This window comes from Telopea speciosissima, chromosome 9 (assembly GCF_018873765.1).
Source record: "Telopea speciosissima isolate NSW1024214 ecotype Mountain lineage chromosome 9, Tspe_v1, whole genome shotgun sequence".
Taxonomy (NCBI): Eukaryota; Viridiplantae; Streptophyta; class Magnoliopsida; order Proteales; family Proteaceae; genus Telopea; species Telopea speciosissima.
In genome coordinates, this window is record NC_057924.1 from 52899247 (window position 1) to 52922122 (window position 22876).

Sequence of the window (22876 nt, forward strand, 5' to 3'; positions counted from 1 at the left end):
TCATTCCTCCATTTATAACAACCATTTATCCTCTAATTACCTAACTGCCCCTAGCAAACTAACCCAATACAAATTACCCATCTACCCCTAAATGATTAACCCAACATAGTAATCCATCTATCTATGACTATCTATGATCATAACATTGCCAACCCCTTCAGAGAACCTTGTCCTCAAGGTTCAGCTGCAGATAACTGGCGCACCGCAAGCATGCCTCCCTAACACCAAACCAACCATAACCAAGAAGAGCAGCCCAAACAAAGCTGGATCGACACCGAAAAAGCGTGCCATCGTCAGCCAATCTGAGCATGCAGGAGTCCAGGCCCAACTCACAAGTCTCCCAACTACTGTACAGCTGAGCCAATTAAAGGAATTCCAAGGTTTTGGAGCTCCAAGTTGCAGCGGTCTGGTTTTGCGGATCCAAGGTGCAGTGGACTTGTTGAGCTACAGACAAGACTCTCGCAGCAAAGGAACCGGTATTCCTGCTCCGACAGAAGCCCGAATGAGGTGGTGGCTCCGGTGGTGGCCGAAGTAGCCGGTTCTTGAGGTCTCGGTCGCCAGGATCCCACGATCTACGCACAAGAGCAAGATCTCGCTGGCCTCCAAGATCTTGATCACCAAGGCTCCATGACTGAACCAGAACGGGGGGAAAAACAGAGGTGATGGAACACCAACTTGTCCCTGTTGTTCCGCGATCGATCACCAGTGTGGTAGCTGCGCTCTGTCGTCGACAAACGCATGCCACCTTCGCCCTGGCTTCCATTTTTCCTCGATCGAACACCATACTGGCCCTAATCGGTGGAGTGGTTGCAGCTTCAAGGACTCCGTAATAAAATACCGCAAGTAAACCAAGGATGGAAAAAATCTCATCAAGCTTCAACGAAGAAGAGGAATTTGATATGTCTGACCTTGAATGTGTTGAGAGCTTACGCCTTCTCCACCAGAGTATGCTTAGGACTAGAATTGTAATCAACAAAATGAACCTTGTTGAAGGTAAGAACAGAGCAACCATTGGGAAACCTGAACTCTGATTTGCAGATTGGGTACCATATGTGACCACCAACGATGACCTGACCATCATCTTAATGTATTCCAATAGATCGCTACTGGTCGTGTGGCTTGAGTTTATGAAACCCAATTGATTTTCAAGCAGATAACACAAAATAGCCCCAAACTTCTCCCAAATTTCAGGTAGCTGGCCTCCAAGTGGGTTCCCACTCAACACTTCCCTCAGGTTTGGCACCTCTGCTAAAAATAGCGGAATTCCAAGGATACCAAAATGGTTGTAGCCCTAGTCCAAGAACTCCAGTTCCTGCAAACCCACTATGCTCTCTAGGATTTCTCCATCAAAGCTATTCGAACCCAACCCGAGCTGCACTAGCTTTGTCCTCTTCCTGATTGATTTTGAGATATTCCCTTCTGACCCATGGAAACGATTTCTGCAGATTGTAATCGGATCAAGCTCAAGTAAACCACCAATTGCATTTGGGATTTCTCCAGAAACACTTATCCCACTGATAAAGATCAGTCCAAATGCAAGTGCCAAATCTTCAAAACAAAATAAGTCAGCGCTTCCAGAGAATGGCAACAACACCCTAACTATTTTTCTCACTGAAAAATCGTCTAACAGTTGGAGGTCTTGCTCGATTACGAGCGCAATTTTATCAAACACCGAATGGGCAGAAACTCGTACCAGAAACCCTCTACAATCAATCTCTGAATGCCATGATTGGAGCCTCCTTTCCAGCGCCGTGAAACAATGAGGCAGAGCTGCACCAGTGGAGATGTTCAGATTGCCGTTGTGTATGACGGACGACACAATGGCAGGAAGGAGCTCTGTTCCGGTTGGATTCTGACCGACAAAGGAAGGGATGAGCACTGCTGCCACGATCGTTGAAGCAACCAGATTCTGCTCCATGGCTACACCGTTGAAGGTCTGGTCTCCATGATCGACGTCGACATCAATCCCAGATTCCAACTCCAACTTCCACAATGCCAATTGGAACACGACCAAAGTGGTCGATGGTGGCCATGGCGTGATTTGATTGCCCTCTTTGTCCGGATCCGATTCCGTTCGTCGAGGTGCGCGAAACAGAGCACGAATAGGGGACATTGGTTTCACTGGGGATTCTTTTGTAATGATCTCCGACGACTCGTTCGTATCAGCTGGCGGAGAGGGTGGATGTCGACCTGGATCAAAGGGTTGTGTGGCATCAGCAGGCAACATCGGATCTGTTAGGTGGATCTGTTCAGTCGGGGTAGCCTTCGTCGATGTCCTCGCGCCAACTGGCTGAGAGAATGGGTATCCTCCAGGAAAGAAAAACGTCGGGCCTTTAGGTGGGAAACAGATTCCAGTCTCGATGCCAGCCAAATTGGGTGGTGGCGCTGCAACATTGAAACCTGACATTTTGTCTTGCTTCGTTGAGGCGATGTAGTCGTTCAGCGGCGAAGGGTGCTGTGGCGCAACGAAAGTTGAAGCGATCGGATACTGGTCATCATTCACGATGTCGGAATCTCGATCTGAAGCCACGATCGTTGAAACCATTGGGGTTTGGCTCAGGGCAGTGGGAATCGAAGTCGTTGAGTCGTCAAGCTCATCGTCGTCGGACTCCCTGGGAATCACAGCATCTCCCACAGTGCCAAGATCCAAATAGTATATACGTTCGAGCTCGTTGGCGATTGCAGTTTCAAGAAAATTGAGGAACGGCGATGTCGGATCGTGTTGTTCCCAGTAAAGAAAAGAACGGACCAAACTGTTGTAATGAGAGAAGAGACCCATGGGGATTAAGGGAATGAAAGAGGAAGGGCAAAGAAATGGTAATGGAATGGTAGGGGGAGGTTCAATGAAAGCACCAATGTAACGAACCTAGATCTGGGAAGGAAAGAAATTAAGTTGAAGAAGGAGAAGGGAAAGGGAAAAATACCACTTCGAGGGTGGTGACCTCTTAGAACAGAAATAAGAGAAGAGATTTTGATTAATTCTTGGATACCTCTACATGACCTTCATTCCTCCATTTATAACAACCATTTATCCTCTAATTACCTAACTGCCCCTAGCAAACTAACCCAATACAAATTACCCATCTACCTCTAAATGATTAACCCAACATAGTAATCCATCTATCTATGACTATCTATGATCATAACACATCTGCAATCTTCCATCTTTATTGGACTCCATCAAATTAGGAACAGAATCAGAGTCTGTAAGATAGAAGTATCCTGATTAAGCAAGTCCTCTTTAGGAAAATTATGTGTCGATTTCTCCCCGCCTTCCATAACAGACTCACCCACAAATTCTCTCACAACACCATCACTGTAGACCTGAGTTCCGGCACCATGACCAGCGACGACACCAAAGCATGTCTGGGATCCATTGAAGAGACATTCCCACTAATCGAACCCGCAATCCTCTTATCTTCAGACCTTGGAGAGGTTGGAGAACGATTACCATCCACCCTGGTAGCAACATGGTTCACACCAAAAGCTTGTGCTTGATTTCGTTCACATTTTTTTATTTTTTTTTTGTCTCTCCTTCTAATCTCCCCTTGCATCCGTTTCTCGAATAGCCAACACAAAGACGGAATACGCACTACACCATGTCATCCTCATAAAAAATTGGTTGTTTAAATCAAAACATATCCGAGAAACCCAACTGTTGCCTTTCCACCAAGATCTCATCAAGTCTTGACTCCAAAATCTCCATTTCCACCAGCACCCTAGTATAATGCCCTATAGAAGCCATCTAGAGCCACAGGAGTACCCAATGCTTTCGCTAGAGACAGTAGGATATCTGGATGCCAATATTCATATGGGAGATCTGACAATCTCACGCAAACCAATTTGCGATCAATGTGATTTCCGTTAACATTGAAATGTGGACTCCAACATTTGAACGTAAATGTCTAGCTTCCCACCCTAATGGGATTCCAGAGTGAATCTAAAATTAATAAAACCCTTCCCAATGGGAATAGCGTCGATCTCACCCTCCAACTTCTATAGATTCTTGATCGACTTTCTCAAATTGGCAAAAGACACCAGGCGAAGATTCAGCCTTCCAATCAAAGCATATCGAAACCTATGAATTTGATATTCATAAGCATTTTGGGGGATTTTGACACAGGTGATACCCCATTCGAGAGTTGGATTTGGGAGGGCTGCTACATCAAGGATATCGCCACTACAAGAAATTGGTGCAACGGCGGCACTTTGGGTTGAGCTATTGCGGCATTTTTTTACAAATGTTGTCATATATGAAGATATACCGATATTTTATTAAAAATGCCGTCATATAGAAAGGTATAACGACGTATAGGGACAAATGTCGTCATATATGAATATATAACGGCGTTTGTGCACAATTGCCGTTAAACAAATTAGTTTCGTGCCACTGTAGCTTACCGTTTAATGATGATTTAATATTTTTATTAACGGCATTTTCAAAGAAATGCCGTTGTATGTGGCAACACAACAGCGTTTATATGTGAACGCTGTAGAAAATAATAGATTTCCAAAACAAAAAAACCCAAAATTGTTTTCACTTCCCCGCGCTTTTCATCTCTCTCTCAAAAACCTTTTCGTTTCCCCCGCTCTTTCCATCTTTCTCTCAAAGTTTTTTCAAAAAGCTTTTCAAACTCCAGAGTAGCGCTCTTTTTCCTCTCTCTCAGCCGTCAAATCTCTATGAAATCTCTTTCAAGCGACAAAGCAACGGTGAATCAACGACTGTTGCTAGTTGGATTGGTGATTTCGGAGATTCTCATCAGTCATACCAATTCTCGCAAGTGCCACAAGGTTCGATCCCATTCAACCCTTCTCTTCTTTTTTCTTACATGCTTTGATTTGTCGGAAAGGATTAGTTCTTACATACCTGTTGATCAGCTCCTCTTTTGTTTAGGGTTTCTATAGTTAAGTTTTCTTGTTTTAATTTTTTTTTTTTTTTAATCTTAAAATTCCTTTCTCTCTCGTTCTCTCTGTTTTTGCTTCGATTCATTTTGTGTTTAACTATGGATTTGCGTATGTAGTTTATATATGTATGAACATGTGTTTATATTGATGATGTGATGGTGAAAAGTGAAAATAGTAGAATTTGAGCTAATTTGGATTTTTTTTTTAATCAAACAAAGGTAGGGAAAAAGAAAATAAAATAGGTTTTACTTTCATCTTTGTTCTATTTGTTTTTAAGTGTGTTTAGGATGATAGATTTTTTATATCTTTTTCAGTTCTGAATTCTGATCATTATTAGAAATTACCTAGCTCTAATTCCTACTTGCTGTGGATGTCTTGTTTTTTATCTTCTTCTTCCCTTTTTGGGGTTAGAAACTCTTGTTAGAGTTTCAGAGTGAAACCATTAAAACCTCAACAATGTAACATCCTACTGTATAGTTGGTGAAACTAAAGCAGCCTCAAGAGCAGCCTCTCTTTGTTTTCTTGCCTGCAACTCCATTTTAATATCATCTGGATCAAGACTCCAGAACTCCACATCATCATATACTGCTCCAGAAACTTCACTAGACCTACTAGAGAAACGACCCTTTCTCCCAGGCTAACTGCCATCAGTCTTGCTATCAGAATACTTGCGGCTAGCACCATTACCAGTTGGCACTCTAGCACCTCTAGAATATGCCATTTCTTGAGCAGCTTGCAGCTCTTTTGATTGTCTTGCATTCTGCAAGGAAAGCTTGGTGACTTCTACCCCTAATATTAGGCCCTTAGGCCCTAAAAGATGAAAGATAGGTATAACTTACAAAGAGTGTCACAGAGTGACAGAGAGAGTTAAAAAAAGAAATCCCCTTGTAGCTCTACACTCATTGAGAACCTAAACAAACACCACTGAAAACACAAACAAACCATTATTGCAGTCTCAAGCTTCTCAGAGAGCCATGGGATATGGAAGGAGATTCAGTATTGAAATATGTCTGCAGAAACCATGATAGGTTGCTGATTTAGATAGAATGAATTCCATGGGTTCATGAAAGCTATCAGCACCGATTAGAGTTTCCTCAGTTTCAAAACTGTTATTGCCCACATTAATGTACTGGATGATCTCATTAAGGGACTGCAATCTGTTGTTCAACTCTCCCATTTGAGCTCTCAAAACTGAATTCTCAGCTTCAATGGCCAAGTAGTGCTGAGTGGTGAAGTTCATACTTGTGAGGATCTGGTTATTCTCCTTCCTGAGCTGAGCCATTTGGACCATCAGTTCATCCAAATGCTTCTGTTTCTACATCCTAAATCTTCTCGGTGATTCACGGTTTGATAGCATTCTCTTCTTTTTCCTTTGATCCATTACAAGCTAAAGGTCTTCTTCTAAACCAGATTTTGGAAGCAGAGTTGACCCCGAAGAAGTTCTAGAAGAGGAAGCCATGGTATATTTGCAGTAGAAATTTTTTAATAAACCAAGTAGAGGGATTTGACTTAGGCCTTAAATACAACAAAAACATAGGACCTAAATATTAAAAAGGGAAAATTTCACAGACACCCCTTTCAAGTAGAGCGATTTGACTAGACCTTAAATACAACGAAGACACAGGACCCAAATATTAAAAAGGGAAAATTTCACGGACACCCCTTAAAAGTATCTAATATCTCATAAACTTATCATACTGGATCAAAATATCACAGACACCCCCTATTTTTATGAATTTATTTCAATTTAATCCACTTCGTTAGTCTCTGTTGTTAAGTGTCTGTTAATTTTTTTTAAATGGCGAAATTACCTTTATCACAATGAATCCCTATAATACCCTTAATGATGAATTAATGATGTTAGAAATTAGAAAAAGGCAATTTTGCCCTTGTTTTTATTCAAATTTTTTTTTTTTTTTTCATTTTTTCTCTCTTTCTTCTTCACCTTCTGCTGTTTCTTCCGCTGTCGCCACCACCACCACCGCCAACCCCTCCAGAGCCAGACTCCAACTGTTATAAATCTGAACAAAAAGGAGAGGACTGAAAGATGGCCTGAGTCGAACGAAATCGTCCTGTCCTTAAGACAGTATATTTGCACCCTCCTAATCCTGCAAAGGGTTGCAGCAAACTCGCCTCCCAAGATAAATCGGCGGATGTTCATCGCTTGCGAGACAAGAACACTGTGAAGTTATCGAGATTTTTTTTGATATTTGGACTGAGAGAATTCGTGGCCCATTTATAGGCCCACAAGGCCTGTTCGGATGGGTCACACCCATTGGCTCATATGGCTTGACCTGACAGGTCATGACTATTGGGCTGGGCTCCCTTGGCTGTTCGTGTGGGCTGCAACTCTTGGGGTCAATGTTAAACCAAGGGTTGCACTCCCTCTTTGATCAGCCACCGATCCAACGGTCGGATCGATCCTAAGCACCCTTTGATCAGACACCGTCGATCCTGAAAAGATTAAGGCGACATACTGCGACGATGCGCACGTGTAAAGTGCAAAGTGCGCCATCAAAGTGCCACATTGCGCCTCACGCATACACGCTCGGACGGTTACCGCCCTCGCTCGCAAGTGCACCGTACAATCTCTTCTAGCATTACATGTGATAATAATAACTACTTACTACTAACACATATAAACCCAATGAGTTTTCCTTCCGATGTGGGACTAAAAGTCCACATCAATATTTTGAAAAATTCCAACACCAACTGCCGCGTTTAAAATCAGGATCAGGAAGATCACAATAGGCTCGACGAACGCCGTAATTTCCATCTCGGCCCCGTCATCCCCATCGTACCAAGCGAGGACGAAGGAAATAACGGCAGCGGCGAGTAGAATCCGCACAAGGGTGTCGTTGAACTGTTCGAGAATTCTTCAATCTCAGTATAACGTGAATACTGAAGCGAATTGACAAACGTTCCAGAGATCTAGAGCGACGATGAGAGCTAAGTGGAAGAAGAAGCGCATGAGGAGAATCAAGAGAAAGCGCCGAAAGATGAGGCAGAGATCTAAGTAAAACTGAGCAGAGTAGCGTGGATGCAAAGATGGCTCGTCATAGCTATTGCCCCCTTTCTTTTATCACCTTCATGTTTTAAAGGAAGGGGAATGGGCTAGTAGAAGGCTGAGTCGTCTTAGTTTCTAGTCTCTCTTTTCACTGTTTTGCAGTCTTAGTTCTAGATTAAACTTACAAGCTACTACTTTTAGTGCCCGATTATAGACTTGTATTGGATAATTCCTCTATTTAGTAACCTGTTTCTGATGATTTGGATCTTTCATTTTCTTTAATGGAAGTTCTATTTTGAGACAAAAAAAAAAAAAAACTGTTCGAGAATGAGAGACCAGATGGAAGGACCCCATGCTCCTCCAACTCATTCAAGCCGTAGGTCTGACGCTGCTCCGCGACCCTAGCCGAAGTCAATCCAACATCCTTGTCGACCTTGTACTCCTTCAGGCACTGGTCGACGTCTTTGGCCCACGCCGGGAAGATCTCCTTGTCAGGGGATCTCGATCCACTATCATCACGTTTCCCATAATCTTCCCCTCCTTTCCCCATCGAGATTCAGTAAAAAAGGAACTCGAGAAGAACAAGACTTAAATAGTTTATAAATCTACGAAAAAAACACAGAATCTACGGATCTGCAACTACAAAGATGAAACCCTAGCCAATAATATCCAGCTTAATCTAGATGAATCTTGGCAGACGAAAACATAGAAGTTTTCTGGGCAGTTGAGCTTGGGGTTAGGAAAGGCAACATCGACACCTGTTCCTGCTCCGGCGCCGACGACTTCGCCAGTGTTCTCTCCAAAAACAACTAAGAACAACCAAGGAGATAGTTGGAGTGTGAGACGCTCGTTTTGCTCCTATTAAGAGGAAAACCTCACCGGTTGTACACTTAAACCAGGTAAATGTTTCAGACTTTTTTCTCCTTGCCGTTGGTAATGGTCGCCGTAGCCGGAGCAGGTGATGGTCGCAAGATTAAATGACAGTTTTGTCCTTTTATTTAAAGTGAAATTTACATATACCACCCCTGAGGTTTGACGAAAGGATAATTTCACCCTAGTTTTGGAAACGTACCCCCATGAGGTTTGCAAACGGAAACAAATAAGCCTATTCCGTCAGTTCATGATTAACACTATTAAAAATTAGACTTGAACTAACGGAATTGTCCTTATAAGAAAAAAAAAATACACCTGCAACTCATCTTCCCCAATCGAAGATGAGTCCCCACACTTTCACTCTCCTAGTCTCCATTCTCTACTCTCCACTCCCAACCATTCTCTACTATCCTCGCCGTCTGGATCTTTCAATTTACATTATTCAAAACCAAAAGGGCAAAAGCATACAAACAGAAACAGGGCTTACTCTTCCCTAGTCTTCTCTGTATTTTTTCTTCTTTTTTCAGATTTCATGAATTGCAGTGCTCATTAGATTTCTCTTTACGTTTTCCTTTCCTTTCTTGAAAAAACTGTGGATTCCCTTGAATCGATGCTGAAGCAGACTTAAAAATCTGCTTCTTCGTTTTCCTTTTCTGTACTTAATCCGTATAATTTTCTCGTTTGATTTCTCTTCTCCCCCACCCCCCACCTCAGAGCCTTCTCAGGCTGAAAGAAGAAGATCCAAGAATTTGCGTAAAAACCCAAAAGCTTAACCCCACTCGCAGCGATCGATGCCTTGACAACCGTTCCAAAGCTTGTTTAGTCTTTGGGCTTCGCTACATCCACACGCTCGTCCTCTTTAGATTACAAAGCAGAAACCGTCGGTTGGTATTTGTAACGAACCCAATAATAGAAAAGGGAAAAATACCACTTCGAGGGTGGTGTCCTCCTAGAACAGAGATAAGAGAAGAGATTTTGATTAATCCTAGAACAGAGATAAGAGAAAAGGGAAAAATCTATGAGCATGCATGAGTCTAGACCCAACTCAGTCCTACGCCATTTGCTAATAAAACTAATTCAAGGCTTGAAGACTGAAAGCTCCAATGTGACCATCTTGAGAGAGCCCAAGCTCTAATCTTGTATTCCTGGTTCGCCATTGTTTTCAAGAGTTTGTGGCGAGGGTTTTCTTTTAAGCCAGGGTAAATGACCTTAACTAACAGAACTAACGGGTGTAAGCCATGTGGGGTGACAAACATGCTCGCATAAAAATTGAGTAGTGTGCTCGAATAGGCCTTGATACAAGCAGGTGGTGTGTCTTGGAGTGTGTGTATCTCAAGGTGGAAAAGGGCTGAGTGCTAATAATAAATGGGCGTATTATTATCCGTTAAGGTGGGATTGGCTGTAATTGAAACATTGGGGAACACATGGGAAGATTGTGGGGGGAAATAATGGTGAATATAGTGAAGGTGTAATGTGGAAGATAATGGGTGGAGGAAGGAAGAGGGTTGTGGGATGATATGTACTGGGTGTGAAGTTAATGGTAGAGGGTGAGCTGTCCCCAAGTCCTTGCACTCGACCAGAGTGTGGGGTATCCACTTTCTTTCCCGAGATTGTATCAAACCCAAACCTTCATAACAGAGCACCGCAACGCCTCTGGCCAACGGTAACGTAGCTAGACTCGACATCATTTTTCTCTCAGAAAAATCGTCGAATAGTTGTAGGTCTTGCTTGACTACGATCGCCATGGCCAGTGTGTGACAGAAATCGGCAAGGATAGAGGAATCTCCCTTCGAAATGACGCGATGGTCGACTGACACTTGAGGAACTGCTCGCAGCACCTCTGGCAACTAGAAGTATATGCACAGAGGTGGTGGCGGTTCCGGTGGTGGCCTAGGGATCCAGATCATTTCTCTCCCTTTCGCGCCTTGATCTCTGTCGGTAAGCACAAACGGGTAGGAATACCCGCTTGGATCAAAGGGTTGAAGGGCCTGCTTGATACAGATTGTGCAAATTGCCACATCTGCCGAGAAGTCTAGGGGCAGCCTGAAGGATTGTGATGCCATCAAACACCATCGATACAAACGCAAATTCCCCTTTGTCTCAGGGATCAAAAGTTGGAGAGATGATTTCGATTGGGTGAACGATCGATTCCCACCTGTTAATCCTCCATGATCACCATCGTTCATGTACACAAACACAGCCCCATTGGACGATTTGCTATAAACCATTCTAAAATTTCCCGAGTCGCCCAGAATCGCAAGATGTGGACTGGTGGATGAACGTAAGATCTGTTGTGTGGTACTGCAAGAGACTCCTAGAGCGGCCGGCGGTGGCCATGGTGGAGTGAACGGAAAACCCAAGAAGTCTGCACCATTCGCATCCAAGGGTGCTCCAAGAAGCGGAGAAGGAATGAACAGAGAGCATAGTGCGACGTAGCCAACCACCTTCTGCTGCAACGATGCCTGCACTCTGATTCCGGTAACGACTCTGACAACAATCCATTTAGTTTGAATCTTGCAACGAGCGATGCAACAATCTCTAAAGCAACGGCCTCTGGTTCAATTGGATGTTGATCGACGAAGGCAGGAATGAGCGCTGATGCAACAATCTCCGAAGCAACGATCTCTAATGCAATTGGATTCGCAACACTGGAATCGTCTTCTTGCTCCACAAATTCAGAATCTGCCATGGTGCTGGAATTTTCTTCATTGATTGATTCACGTACCAGACGTTGAAGTTCCTTTGACTGTTCATTGATCGCCGCAAAACTAAGTCGCAGATCTTCTATGTGATTTTGCATTTTGAAGTAGTTCCTCTTGCAATCAAGCAACAAGGCACGAATGTCCTTCAATTCCTGAGCAAGGGTGAACGATGGGATGAGGTGGAGTTCGTCGGCCATGGTTGATTGCCGATTTCTCTCAGTGAAAGCACCAGTGTAATGAACCCAATAACAGAAAATGGAAAAATACCACTTCGAGGGTGGTGAGCTCCTAGAACAGAGAAAAGAGAAGAGATTTTGATTAATTCTTGGATACCTCTACATGACCTTCATTCCTCCATTTATAATCCTCTAATTACCCAACTGCCCTAGGAGACTAACCCAATACAAATTACCCATCTCCCTCTAAATGATTAACCCAACACAGTAATCCATCTATCTATAACTATTTATGATCATAACAGTATTTCGGTTTCACTCAATTTTCCGGCGATGCAGAGGTACCTTAGTCTTCGGAAAATGGCAAACTTGTTCCTGTACGTCGAGGTATGCATAGCTCTGCTACTCTGGAAGAAGAGGAGGACCTATTCGCCCTTGTCCGCTGCTGCCCATCACTCTCTATGCCGTGAGGAGGAAGAAGAAGAGGAAGGAGCAGCTGGGTAGAGCGACAGATGGGACAGGAGCCATCTATACATTGGGGATGAAAGAAGTGGCCGCAGAAGGGAATCATCTTGACAATTTCTTTCTCTTCGAGGTCGGTGAGGCAAATTGGGCAATCGACGAGCTCCTTGACGTTGCCGTCGTAAGCAAACAAGGGAAGAAATTGGATGGTTGAGAGGTCGATGCCAGAAGAGAAACCTCTTTCTCTGAGTGTCTGGTGCTGTCGGCGGCGGGGATCGTTAGGAGGGTTATCGTCGACAAGGCAGTGGATGTAAACAGAGAAGAACCCCACAAAGCAGAACGCGATGAGAAGTACCACCACTGATAAAGAAATAAAGGCGGACTCGATGCTCGGAATGGATTGCTCCAATGGCTTCCCTGTAATTGTTGCAGTGAGAGGAACCAAATCGTTATTTCCATTATTAATGGTGGGCGGTAGCCTCTGTTCGGAGGAAGGAGCTGGTGGTGCTGAAGCGATGCTTGAGGTATCTTCGATGTCATCGAGGAATCTACGACTGTGTGGTCTCATCGATGGAATGAACTCCAACTAAATTTTCTCTTTAGGAGATTAATGATTTCTCAAAACCGTTTGTTCTACTTCTCCAATTATCTGTTCGTTTACAAATTCGAGAAAGACAGAGGTCTGTGAGTTAATGACTCAGCAAAGTCATCAGCCAGAGAGGCCTAGAGCACAGTGGTAGGCGATGATGGAGAGAGGGAGCTGTGCTTAGTTTGTGCGAGACTGGCAGAGAAGTGGGTGTTTTTGGGTTCTACTTACAAGGACAGTTTTGTCAGTTCAAATCATATTTTTAACAGTGTTAGTCATGAACTGACAGAATGGACTTATTTGTTACCGTTTACAAATCTCAAGGGGTATGCAGAATTTTCCAAAACTGAGGGATGAAAATATCCTTTCGTCAAACCTCAGGGGTGGTATATGTAAATTTTTCTTATTTAAATAACTAAGGGGTAACAAGGAAATTTAGAGAAGAAGATGAAATGATAATTTTGTCTTTTTATTTAAATAACTAAGGGGGAAAATGGATATTTCACCTTTGGGTATTACCTATGCTTAACGTTTGGGGTGTCTGTGATATTTTGACCAAGTATAGTAAGTTTATGAGATTTTGGATACTTTTAGGGGTGTCCGTGAAATGTTTCGATCATTTCATCTTCTTCCCTCTATGGCTGCGGCTCCGACGACGCTTCCTCCACGGCCGATATCATCTCTGTGAAACCTCACCCTGCTTCCTCTGCAACTCCGATGTTCTCCTTAGCGTACAAGTGGTTTCTCCCTCCCTCTTCTAAGTTCTACCTCTCTCCTCCTCCTCCTCCTTCTGTTTCTCTCTTTCATCAAGAAAGCAGGAGATAGAGAGTGATTCTAGAAAAAGGGTCTGAGATGTAGGGTTCGGAGCTCATCTTGATCTGCTGCTGAATCTCTAGCTTCGAAGAAGCATCTGATTTGAAAACTAAGAAGAAGAAACCATGAGACAGAGAGTGATTCCAGAAAAAGGGTCTGAGATTTAGGGTTGGATTCTCTCTCAAAATTTTATTTTTTTTGGAGAGGAGCGGTTTTGTATTTGCGAAGAAGAAATATCTATGTTTTTAAGACGAGAAACCACCAAACAGCTATAATTGCCGAAGCGGGTGGAGAAGTTGAACAGACGATCGCCGAGAACAAGGAGGAACCCAAGATCGTTGAGCTCTATTACGCTCGCTCTATCTGGGTTCTGAAGTTGGTTCTCGACTTTTTTGCGAGATTTCAACTTTGATCTGGTTTCAACCTTCTCAGTTTGCAGAGGAGAGAGACAGAGAGATAGAGGAGAATAGAGAGGCAGATTAATCTTTGATTAAGTGTGTATTGATTCACAGAACTTTGTGTTTTCTCTTCAATTGGGTGTTCATGATTTACAGAACTCTCCTTTCCTCTTTGCTCTTCATTTTTCTCCACCGATTTTTGGTAAGTCATTTAAGATTATTCTGTGCTTTTGGTTCGTTTTACAGTAACATGGAAAACAACTTCCTCTTTATTCAATCTGTGTCCCTGGATGTGTACACTTTTCTGGTCGTCGTCATCATAATATGAACCCTAACTCCGTTTACATATCCATCGTTTTGTTATCTATTTAAAATTTCAAATGCATTTGTGAAAATGGAGAAGTGGGGGAAATGGGTTTCACAAGTAAGGGTAATTTCACCATTTAAGTGGAAAATGGAGAAGTGGGGAATATGGGTTTCACAGGTGAGGGTAATTTTGCCATTGAAAAAGAGTTACCAGATACTTAATTGCAGAGACTAACGAGTGGACTAAATTGAAATAAATTCATAAAAATAGGGAGGTGTTTGTGACATTTTGACCAAGTATGGTAAGTTTCTGAGATATTGGATAATTTTAGGGGGTGTTGATGAAATTTTCCCAAAAAAAAAACAAAACCAGTAAAAAAACACAACATAGAAGGATTGAACTAAGTGGGTCCTGCGTCTGAGTGTGGAATTTATCATAAACCCTGAGAAAAGGATTTCACTGAGGATTGGAGACATCAATATGTTAAGCATTAAGATAAAAGAGAGAAAGAGAATTTGTTCTTGAGGGGAAGAAGTCAAATTAAGAATCAAACCGTGAATTTGTTCTTGAGGGGGGACGGAACAGGATTGTCTCTAGGGAGGCATGCACCCAAGATGCCGCCGGAACACCATATATAACGTCTAAATTAAGAATGAAACGTTCAATCCCATCGAAAATCTTTTACCTTGATCAATACGTATCAAGTAGTGGCGATCAGAACCGCATTGTCACAGGCTACTAATTTAGGATTCACACATCTTCTAGTCGATTTTAATTGTAAAGAGATCATTTATTTGCTTCATAGCGTTAGTGGTTCCCACCATTAGGGCCGTCGGCAATAACCAATGACATTAGGCTTCAATTTGCTTCTCTTGCATCAATTTCGTTCTCTTGTATTCCACTGGCTCTGAATGGTATTGCAAATGCCTTGGCAAGGAAGATCCTACCTATCATGTGTTTGACAAATTGGCCAAATTTTATTCATTGGCTTAAGAGACTATGTGTGTCTAAAGCTAATGGTTACACACATGGTTATCAATTTTAGTAAATCTATTTTTCACTAAAAAAAAAAAAAAAAAGGGTATCCAAAGTAGTAGTGCATATAGTGCTAATATATATAGATATATTTTATCAATGTCTAATAATGGAAAGGGGCATTGTTCTCTATACCGCAACGCAGCCTGCGTCTAGGCACAATGACCACCTTGCCCCCTGCACAGTTTGCCCATGTGCCTGGGCATAGGCTGCATTGCGGCACAAAGAACATTCTCCCTAATAAAAATAAAAAAAAGATTCTAATATCATTACCAAGACAGGGTAAGCATTTTAAAAAAATAATAATTAATTTTTGCTGTTACACTTATTTATGCTCTAAGGGTTGCTGAGGCAGCCAGGAAAATGAAATAATTCATTTCCCCTACTATAGAATTTATGGGCGGTCAGAATCTGCCACCAAAGGTGCAACTTCTGTGGACCACTTATTCATCAAGCCAAGTGCAATGCTTGTGAATTTCTTTCCTGTCACCGCCAGATTATATGCATCCAACGTCAGAGGGCCATTAGGTAGGTTGCCCAACAGGTTTGCACACTTTTCCTCGTTTGTAAATGCGGTGCTCAACCACGTCTTCATTTCTTTAATCTGCAACTCCAAAGACTCCTTGGAGAATCCCTTCAGGTTGTCCATTTCCGACTGCGAGCGTTGCGTGTCAAGAATGGCCACATCGAAGCTGCTCGCGCAGATCCTTAGAACCACTGCCATTCGTGATTTGGATGGGATTTGGTGAACCTTAATGTAATCGTTAGCGTTACGAGTAGTATTGAAGCTGTATTGAACGGCAACGCGAGTGAGCTTTGAAATGCTTCCTTCCACCTCACTGGTGTGGGCAGTAAGGGTTTCGTAGCAGAGATCAGGGTACAAAGTTGCGTTGCATTTGTCACGGATAAAACTACTGTCTCTGTGATTTTTCGCTGCCGCCGAGATCGCCGGTAGAACAAAAAGGAGGAGTACTACGGAGGCTATGGAGATTGTAATTGCTGTGCCGGCCATTTTCAGGGACTCTTGAGGTAGGTTGGGGAAGCTTTGGAGATTTCCCTGAATCTGAAGCTGATCAGATGGGTTTGTTTGGACATATGAGAGGGATTTATTTATATAATTTTTTTTTTTAATTTGGAGGGAAAATATAGGGACACCCCCTCAATAATGGCCTGTTTTCACGTACAACCCCTAATCTTTAAAACCTTTTTTGAGTCGGTAAACTCCCAGTTGTTATCTAATTAACAGAAAACAAAAAGTTACTTGTTCAAGAGGTAGTATAGGTTTGCAAAACATGATCCAGATCTGACGGCTGGATCTCAAGTTATGGGGCATTCCTATTCTAAATAGGAAATTAAGGAACAACTCAAAAAATTCGGAATCGATGCAGGCCTTCAGGGTTTAGAATAACAATCAATTAACAGTCTATCTTGATGATTGAACAGAACACTAAAATTAAGTTCAGTATACATTGGACAATAACACATTGTAAGTTTTCTATTTTTATAAGAACGATATATAGACGCGAGGGATATTTTTGTTTTTGTTTTTTTCGAAAGAGCAGATTCATTCATCATCAAAAAAGGAAACAACAAGATAAGGAAAATCCCTTAGCAGAACAGAGTTAAGGCAGGGGTCATTGCAGGGGAAGTCAATTACAATAGAAGAAGAAAGGGTCCTGCATGAGGAGAGGGAGTTGATAACTGCTCAACTGACTACCTCCTTTTCTTAGTATTATTCCCTTCTTCTTTCTCCATTTGTCGCTGGTTCTCATCTTCCTTTGCTTTATTATCTGTTGTGCATCGAATCACAGCTGTTTGAGCTTGATATCAAACCTTCTTTATTATTTAGAGATTTGAGTAAAGCTTTCACAGCTCTCTTTTTTTATTTATTTATTATTTTTTTATAAAAAGGCTTTCACAACTCCTGGAAGGAACCTGACAGAGAAAAGGGGTTTATATATACCCAGAGGATGCAAGGGTTGCCATTTTTGGACCATTGGAAGTGACAATATAGGGCAGTTTATAATCATCCAACATGAACAGCATAAGCTTGAATTTTATCAGTCTTGGTACGTATACCAAATGATACAATTCGAGCAAAAGTTATTAGATTCACGGAGATATAAAACAACATATAAGTTATCATACTTGCATATCCATCATTTGAGTCTCCAATAATTATTTTAATAATTACATATTCAATTTGACCTATGGACAAATATGCAAGGATATGTTTCATGTTATGGTCCGATTTGATATCACCTTTCAATTCGACATATTTGGTTATATATTTAGCGTCCTATGTTCTTTTCATTACGGAATATTCCGAACAAGTTCTTAGGTGACAAGCATAAAGTTTATCTTATTGATGATATTGATATTGATGATAATGACAATATTGATGTTGATGATAGTGACGATATTGATGATGATCTTTATTTTTTTGTTGATGAAATCAATATTGGTTTCGAGAGGAAATGGGGATTCCAAAGTTTCTATTTCGTCAATATTGAGCTATACATATATACATGGTGTACATAATATATTTGTTATTTCTTGCAATATGTATTTCATAAAATTATATATTGATTTATTCCAAATTAGCAGCACATAACATTCATGTGCTCAGATCCAATGGTTCAAAAGATAACCCTCAAAAAGATTATTATATGGGGGGACAGACCAGCAAACCCCAAGCCATCATTAGAACACCATAATGTCTAAATTAAGAATGAAGGTCGTGCTTGGCGCGTTGGTCAAGTGCTCCCTTGTTGAACGCTTGGTTATGGCTTAAAGTCCTGGAAACAACCTCTCTGGAAACAAGGGTAAGACTGCGTAGATTTGACCTTCTCCAGACCTTGCTAAACGCGAGAGCCTTGTACACTAGGTACGACCTTTAATGTCTAAATTACAAATGAAACGTATGTGGCCATTAAAAACCTTTTACCTTGATTTTTTTTTTGCTAAGATATCAGGACTATTTTTCTTCAACAGAGACCAAAGAGCGTCCTAGCTGCGATCTTCTTGAAGCCTCTAATAATCCAAAAGAGAATCTTCATAGAATAATGGTAGATTTTTTAAGCCAAGCGATCAGACCACTTGAGGCAGGTCTGATCTCCACTTTGATTTTTTTTTTTTCCCGTTGTTGTATGACTGGAGCTTGCATCCCATCCTTCTCTGCCACTAGAGCTGCTTGATCAATGGCAGATATATCCACTCATGCACTATCATTGTACCGGCCCGAAGGGTTGTAGGAGCTATTGGGTCCACTGTGTAAGGGTATTTATGTAATATCCTTTCATATGTTCTAATATAATCCTACTTGTATTAATACTCAGGCTGTGAGGGGTAATTTAGTAATTAGCCCATCCGACCTAAACCCTAGTTTTCTTATAAATACTAAATTTGAGGCAGAACCAGTATTCCAAACTAGATACTTTGCAGGCCAGTAATGCTTTGAGCAACCTTGTGCTTAAACCCTAACCCTAACAATCTTAATGCATTAGGTATTTTCTCTCGATCGATTTTAGAGATCGATTTTGCAATTTTGATTTTATTGGCGTTTATCACTCACGACAAGGTGACCTATGCGATCGGCTTTGGATTTCTGGTTCTACAATTCTGGTTTTGATCGATTTTAACGCAGGCATATCATTCACGAAGCTTTCGTGTCAGGTGTTAATTGCAAAGTGGAAACCGCGGTTGATTCCTTGAATCGAAATTACGTTTGCGCCTTTCAAACTTTGGTTATCGTGCTTCTGTGTCTATAAAAGAGAACATCCAAATTTTGTTTATTCGTAAACAAGCCCTTTTGTCTTTTGTGTCAGAGATATTCGTTTGACAAAAGACTCTTGATTGCAAAGAAGACCAAAGTGAGAGAAAGCAATTTATTAGCTTTTGTCAGGCTGATTTGATAGATTAAAAAAAAAAAAAAAAAGCCATTAACTTGTCAGAGAATGACGTTTGCTTTTGGATTCTTTGCTTTTGATTCAATTTCAAAAGCCGAAGTGGTTTCCAGAAAGCTTTCTTCAAAGAGCATCGATTGGTTTTCTTTTTATTTTATTTTATTTGAGTAAAGGATAAAAGCAGCTTTTGGCAGAAATTTATTTTTGGGTTCGGCTATTAGTTGCGAGCAGCCAACATCTGCGCTAGTAGCTTGCATTAACGTGTATGTTACAAGTGTCGATACTGCTGCACCATCGCTATCTTTCCTCCGTTGTCTGAATTCAAGGTTCTCCATCTCAAGTGTGATTGTTACCTGAAGTATTTATTTTTATTTAAATTTTTTACTTGGGCATACAAATAAATCACTTAACAATGGAGAAACATGCTGTTCCAATTGAGATGATTAAATTGGAAAGCTTTAGTGGCTCTGAGTTCAGTTCTTGAAAAAGGAGGACTCAGTTTGGACTGAAGTACCTCAATATTTTCAACACTATAGTAAATACTTTTTCTGATTGTACGGACCTAATTGAAGCCCAATGAATAAGTGATGAGGATTTTTGCAAAGACTACCTATTGAACTGCCTGTCAGATAGGCTGGTAGAGACCTATAGTAAATATGAGTATGCAAAAGAGATTTGGAAAAACCTATAAGCCTAATTCAAAAAGGAGGAGGACCTATTAAAAACTCACTTGATTGACAAGTTTATGAACTTCAAGTTTCAAGAAGATAAGGAGATACTTCCACAAGTAACAGACTTTGAGAACCTGAGAACAAAATTTAACCAAAAAAACATCTCTGTTGTTGATGCATTCTTAGTGGGTGCAATTATCTTTAAGTTACCCTCTACCTGGCATTCTTTTAAAACTGAGATGCATAGAAAGAAAACACAAGTGGGGCTTGATGATCTCAAACGGTTCATTAGAATCAAAGATGAGAATAGAGCCAGGAATAATTTGGAGATGGTGAAACAACAATAGGCATCTGTCAATTTGGTTTAACAACCCAAGAAATATTCTAGGCAGTCCAAGCCACCTAAGAAAGAACCCCAACAGTTGGAGGCCAAAAAGACTAATTTTAAAAAGAGGGGCAAGTGTCGCAACTGTGGAAAGTGGGGTTACTATGCATCTGAGTGTAGGGGTCCTAAAAAAGGAAACACTAACACACCACAAAAGGAAGTTTACATGTTGGTGGACAAGACTGAGCCTACTAACTTTGTTGCCATGGTTGGCAAGGGTAAGGGGTTGGCCAGTACATCTTCAGATTGGTGGTTAGACTCTGGAGCGACCTGTCATGTTTGCAATAGCAAGAACCTACTCACTGATGTTGTTCAAGTAGCAGAGACTGTCACTGTTGCAAATGGAGACGTCGTGGAAGTGCTTCAACAAGGGACAGTGAACCTGGTTCTTTCATCAGGTAAAATACTTACTTTGAAAAATGTTAAAGTTTTTCCTGGTTTTGAAAAGAATTTAATTTCAATTGCAATCTTGCTTGATACTGGCATGTCTATTACTTTTAGTAGTGGTAGAGTAACATTGTCTGTTAACTCTTTTTATTTTGGATGTGCTTATAATTTGAATGGTATGTTTAGATTGAGTTTAGCTAACGAGACAATAAACCAGGTTAATCATACTTCACTTGATCCCAAAATACTACACTGTAGGTTAGGACATGTGAACTATAGAAAAATGCTCAAACTAGCTAAAACTCATAATTTACCATTAGACACTTCAATTAGATTTAACAGATGTGAAGTGTGTGCTCAAACCAAAATAACTAGAAAACCTTTCAAACTGATTTCTAGGAGCACTCAACTTCTTGAACTTATACATTCTGACATTTGTGATTTTAAAAGCTACACAACTAGAGGAGGTCGAAAGTATTTGATAACTTTTATAGACGATTTTTCTAGATATTGTCATTTATACCTGTTAAAATCTAAAGATGAAGCATTTGAAAAATTTAAAAATTTTTAAGAATATGGTAGAAAATCAGTTGAACTTGAAAATTAAAAGATTTAGAAGTGATAGGGGAGGAGAATATAAATTGACAGAGTTCAAGGAATTCTGTGCCTATGCAGGCATAATCCTTGAAACTATTGCTCCTTACTCACCTTAATCAAATGACATAGCTGAAAGAAAGAACAGGATGTTAACAGAGATGTTAAACTCCATGTTATTGACAGCTGGTATGCCCTCTTGCTATTGGGGAGAAGCAGTGTTGACTGCAAATCACATTCTAAATAGACTATCACATTCAAAACTAACTTCTACATCTTATGAACTATGGCATAACCATCCATGTAGATATGACACTCTTAGGTTTGGGGTTGTATAGCTTATGTTAGGATACATGACCCTAGGAGACCTAAGGTGGGGACTAGAACAAACACTTGCGTCTATCTAGATTGTGTAGAAGACAGTGCTGCAGACCGATTTTTGGATCTATCAACCAATCTGGTGATAGAATCTAGGGATGCCATATTCTTTGAAGATAAATTCCTCAAAGATAAAGGCCTGACCTTGCCTGGTTTGACAGAAATAGTTACAGAATCACCCATGGATACTGAACCAATTGTTTCTGACACTACTCCCACAATGCTCCCTGAATCAGAACCTAGGAGAGTATCTACTAGAGATAGAGTACCCAAGAATTTTGGTGAGAATTTTGTGACTTACCATTTAGAGGTTGATCCATCCACCTATAAGGAAGCGATGAGATCTAGGGACTCACTGTTATGGAAAGAAGCCATTGATGAGGAAATGAGCTCTTTAATGCAGAATGAGACCTGACACCTTGTTGATCTGCCTAGAGGGGCCAAGACAATAGGGTGTAAGTGGGTACTGAAGGAGAAACTTAATCCGGATGGGTCTATAACCAGGTATAAAGCACGATTAGTAGCTAAGGGCTATAAACAGGTGAGAGGGATAGATTATTTTGACATGTACTCCCCGGTCTGCCATTTGGCAATGATAAGGATTCTCTTGCCATAGCATCTATTGAGCACTATGTTGTACATAAAATGGATGTAAAAATGGCTTTCCTTAATGGAGACCTAACAGAAGAAATCTACATGAACCAACTTGAAGGGTTTGTCATGGAAGGTTCTGAAAAAAGAGTTTTTAAATTAAATAAATCTCTCTATGGTCTTAAAAACACCTAAATTATGGCATGAGAAGTTTGACAAGACAGTAAAGAGTTTTGATTTTCAAACCAGCAACTCGGATAAGTGCCTTTATTTTTTATCTGAGTCAAACATGGTCGCGATTATTTGTTTGTATGTAGACGACATGTTGATTTTAGGTTCTGATCTCTCTGTAGTGAGTGACATTAAAGAAACATTGTCCAAAGAATTCGACATGAAAGATCTTGGTGTGGTAGACACCATTCTTGGGATGAGAGTAAGCTTCAGTGAGCAAGGGATCATCCTTAGTCAGTCTCATTACATTGAGAAGCTACTTTCTAGTTGGGGATACAGTGATTGTAAACCGATTGAGACACCCTATGACTATAACAAACGATTGAAACCTAACATAGGTGACACTGTGAATCAGTTAGATTATTCTAAACTGATTGGTAGTCTTATGTATGCAATGAGTTGCACTAGGTCAGACATAGCCTTTACGGTAGGCATGCTGAGTTGTTTCACTAGTAATCCTAAAAAAGAGC

General features: G+C 41.0%; 3 protein-coding genes and 1 pseudogene across 3 annotated transcripts; all 4 read right to left on the reverse strand.

Moving 5' to 3' along the window:
• Positions 1–5685: 5685 nt before the first annotated feature.
• On the reverse strand, positions 5686–6364 carry LOC122639400 (annotated as a pseudogene).
• A 1255-nt stretch (positions 6365–7619) lies between these two features.
• LOC122639401 (calcium-transporting ATPase 4, endoplasmic reticulum-type-like) lies at positions 7620–8519 on the reverse strand. Its single transcript, XM_043832251.1, has 2 exons — positions 8230–8519; positions 7620–7768 (listed from the first exon to the last, which is right to left on the reverse strand). Exons 1-2 carry the CDS (start codon positions 8460–8462, stop codon positions 7648–7650), a joined length of 354 nt encoding a protein of 117 aa, XP_043688186.1. The 5' UTR covers positions 8463–8519; the 3' UTR covers positions 7620–7647.
• A 3490-nt stretch (positions 8520–12009) lies between these two features.
• On the reverse strand, positions 12010–12693 carry LOC122639076 (RING-H2 finger protein ATL57-like). The gene has a single exon (XM_043831913.1). It carries the CDS (start codon positions 12691–12693, stop codon positions 12010–12012), a length of 684 nt encoding a protein of 227 aa, XP_043687848.1.
• A 2965-nt stretch (positions 12694–15658) lies between these two features.
• On the reverse strand, positions 15659–16276 carry LOC122639077 (21 kDa protein-like). The gene has a single exon (XM_043831914.1). It carries the CDS (start codon positions 16274–16276, stop codon positions 15659–15661), a length of 618 nt encoding a protein of 205 aa, XP_043687849.1.
• Positions 16277–22876: the final 6600 nt, after the last annotated feature.

Coding starts and splice junctions, on each gene's coding strand:
- LOC122639401 (XM_043832251.1), bottom strand. CDS start 8,462: ATGGGGAAAGGAGGGGAAGATTATGGGAAACGTGATGATAGTGGATCG. Junction 7,769..8,229: donor GGTCTCTCATTCTCGAACAG/TTTTTTTTTTTT, acceptor ATTCTCGAACAG/TTCAACGACACCCTTGTGCG.
- LOC122639076 (XM_043831913.1), bottom strand. CDS start 12,693: ATGAGACCACACAGTCGTAGATTCCTCGATGACATCGAAGATACCTCA.
- LOC122639077 (XM_043831914.1), bottom strand. CDS start 16,276: ATGGCCGGCACAGCAATTACAATCTCCATAGCCTCCGTAGTACTCCTC.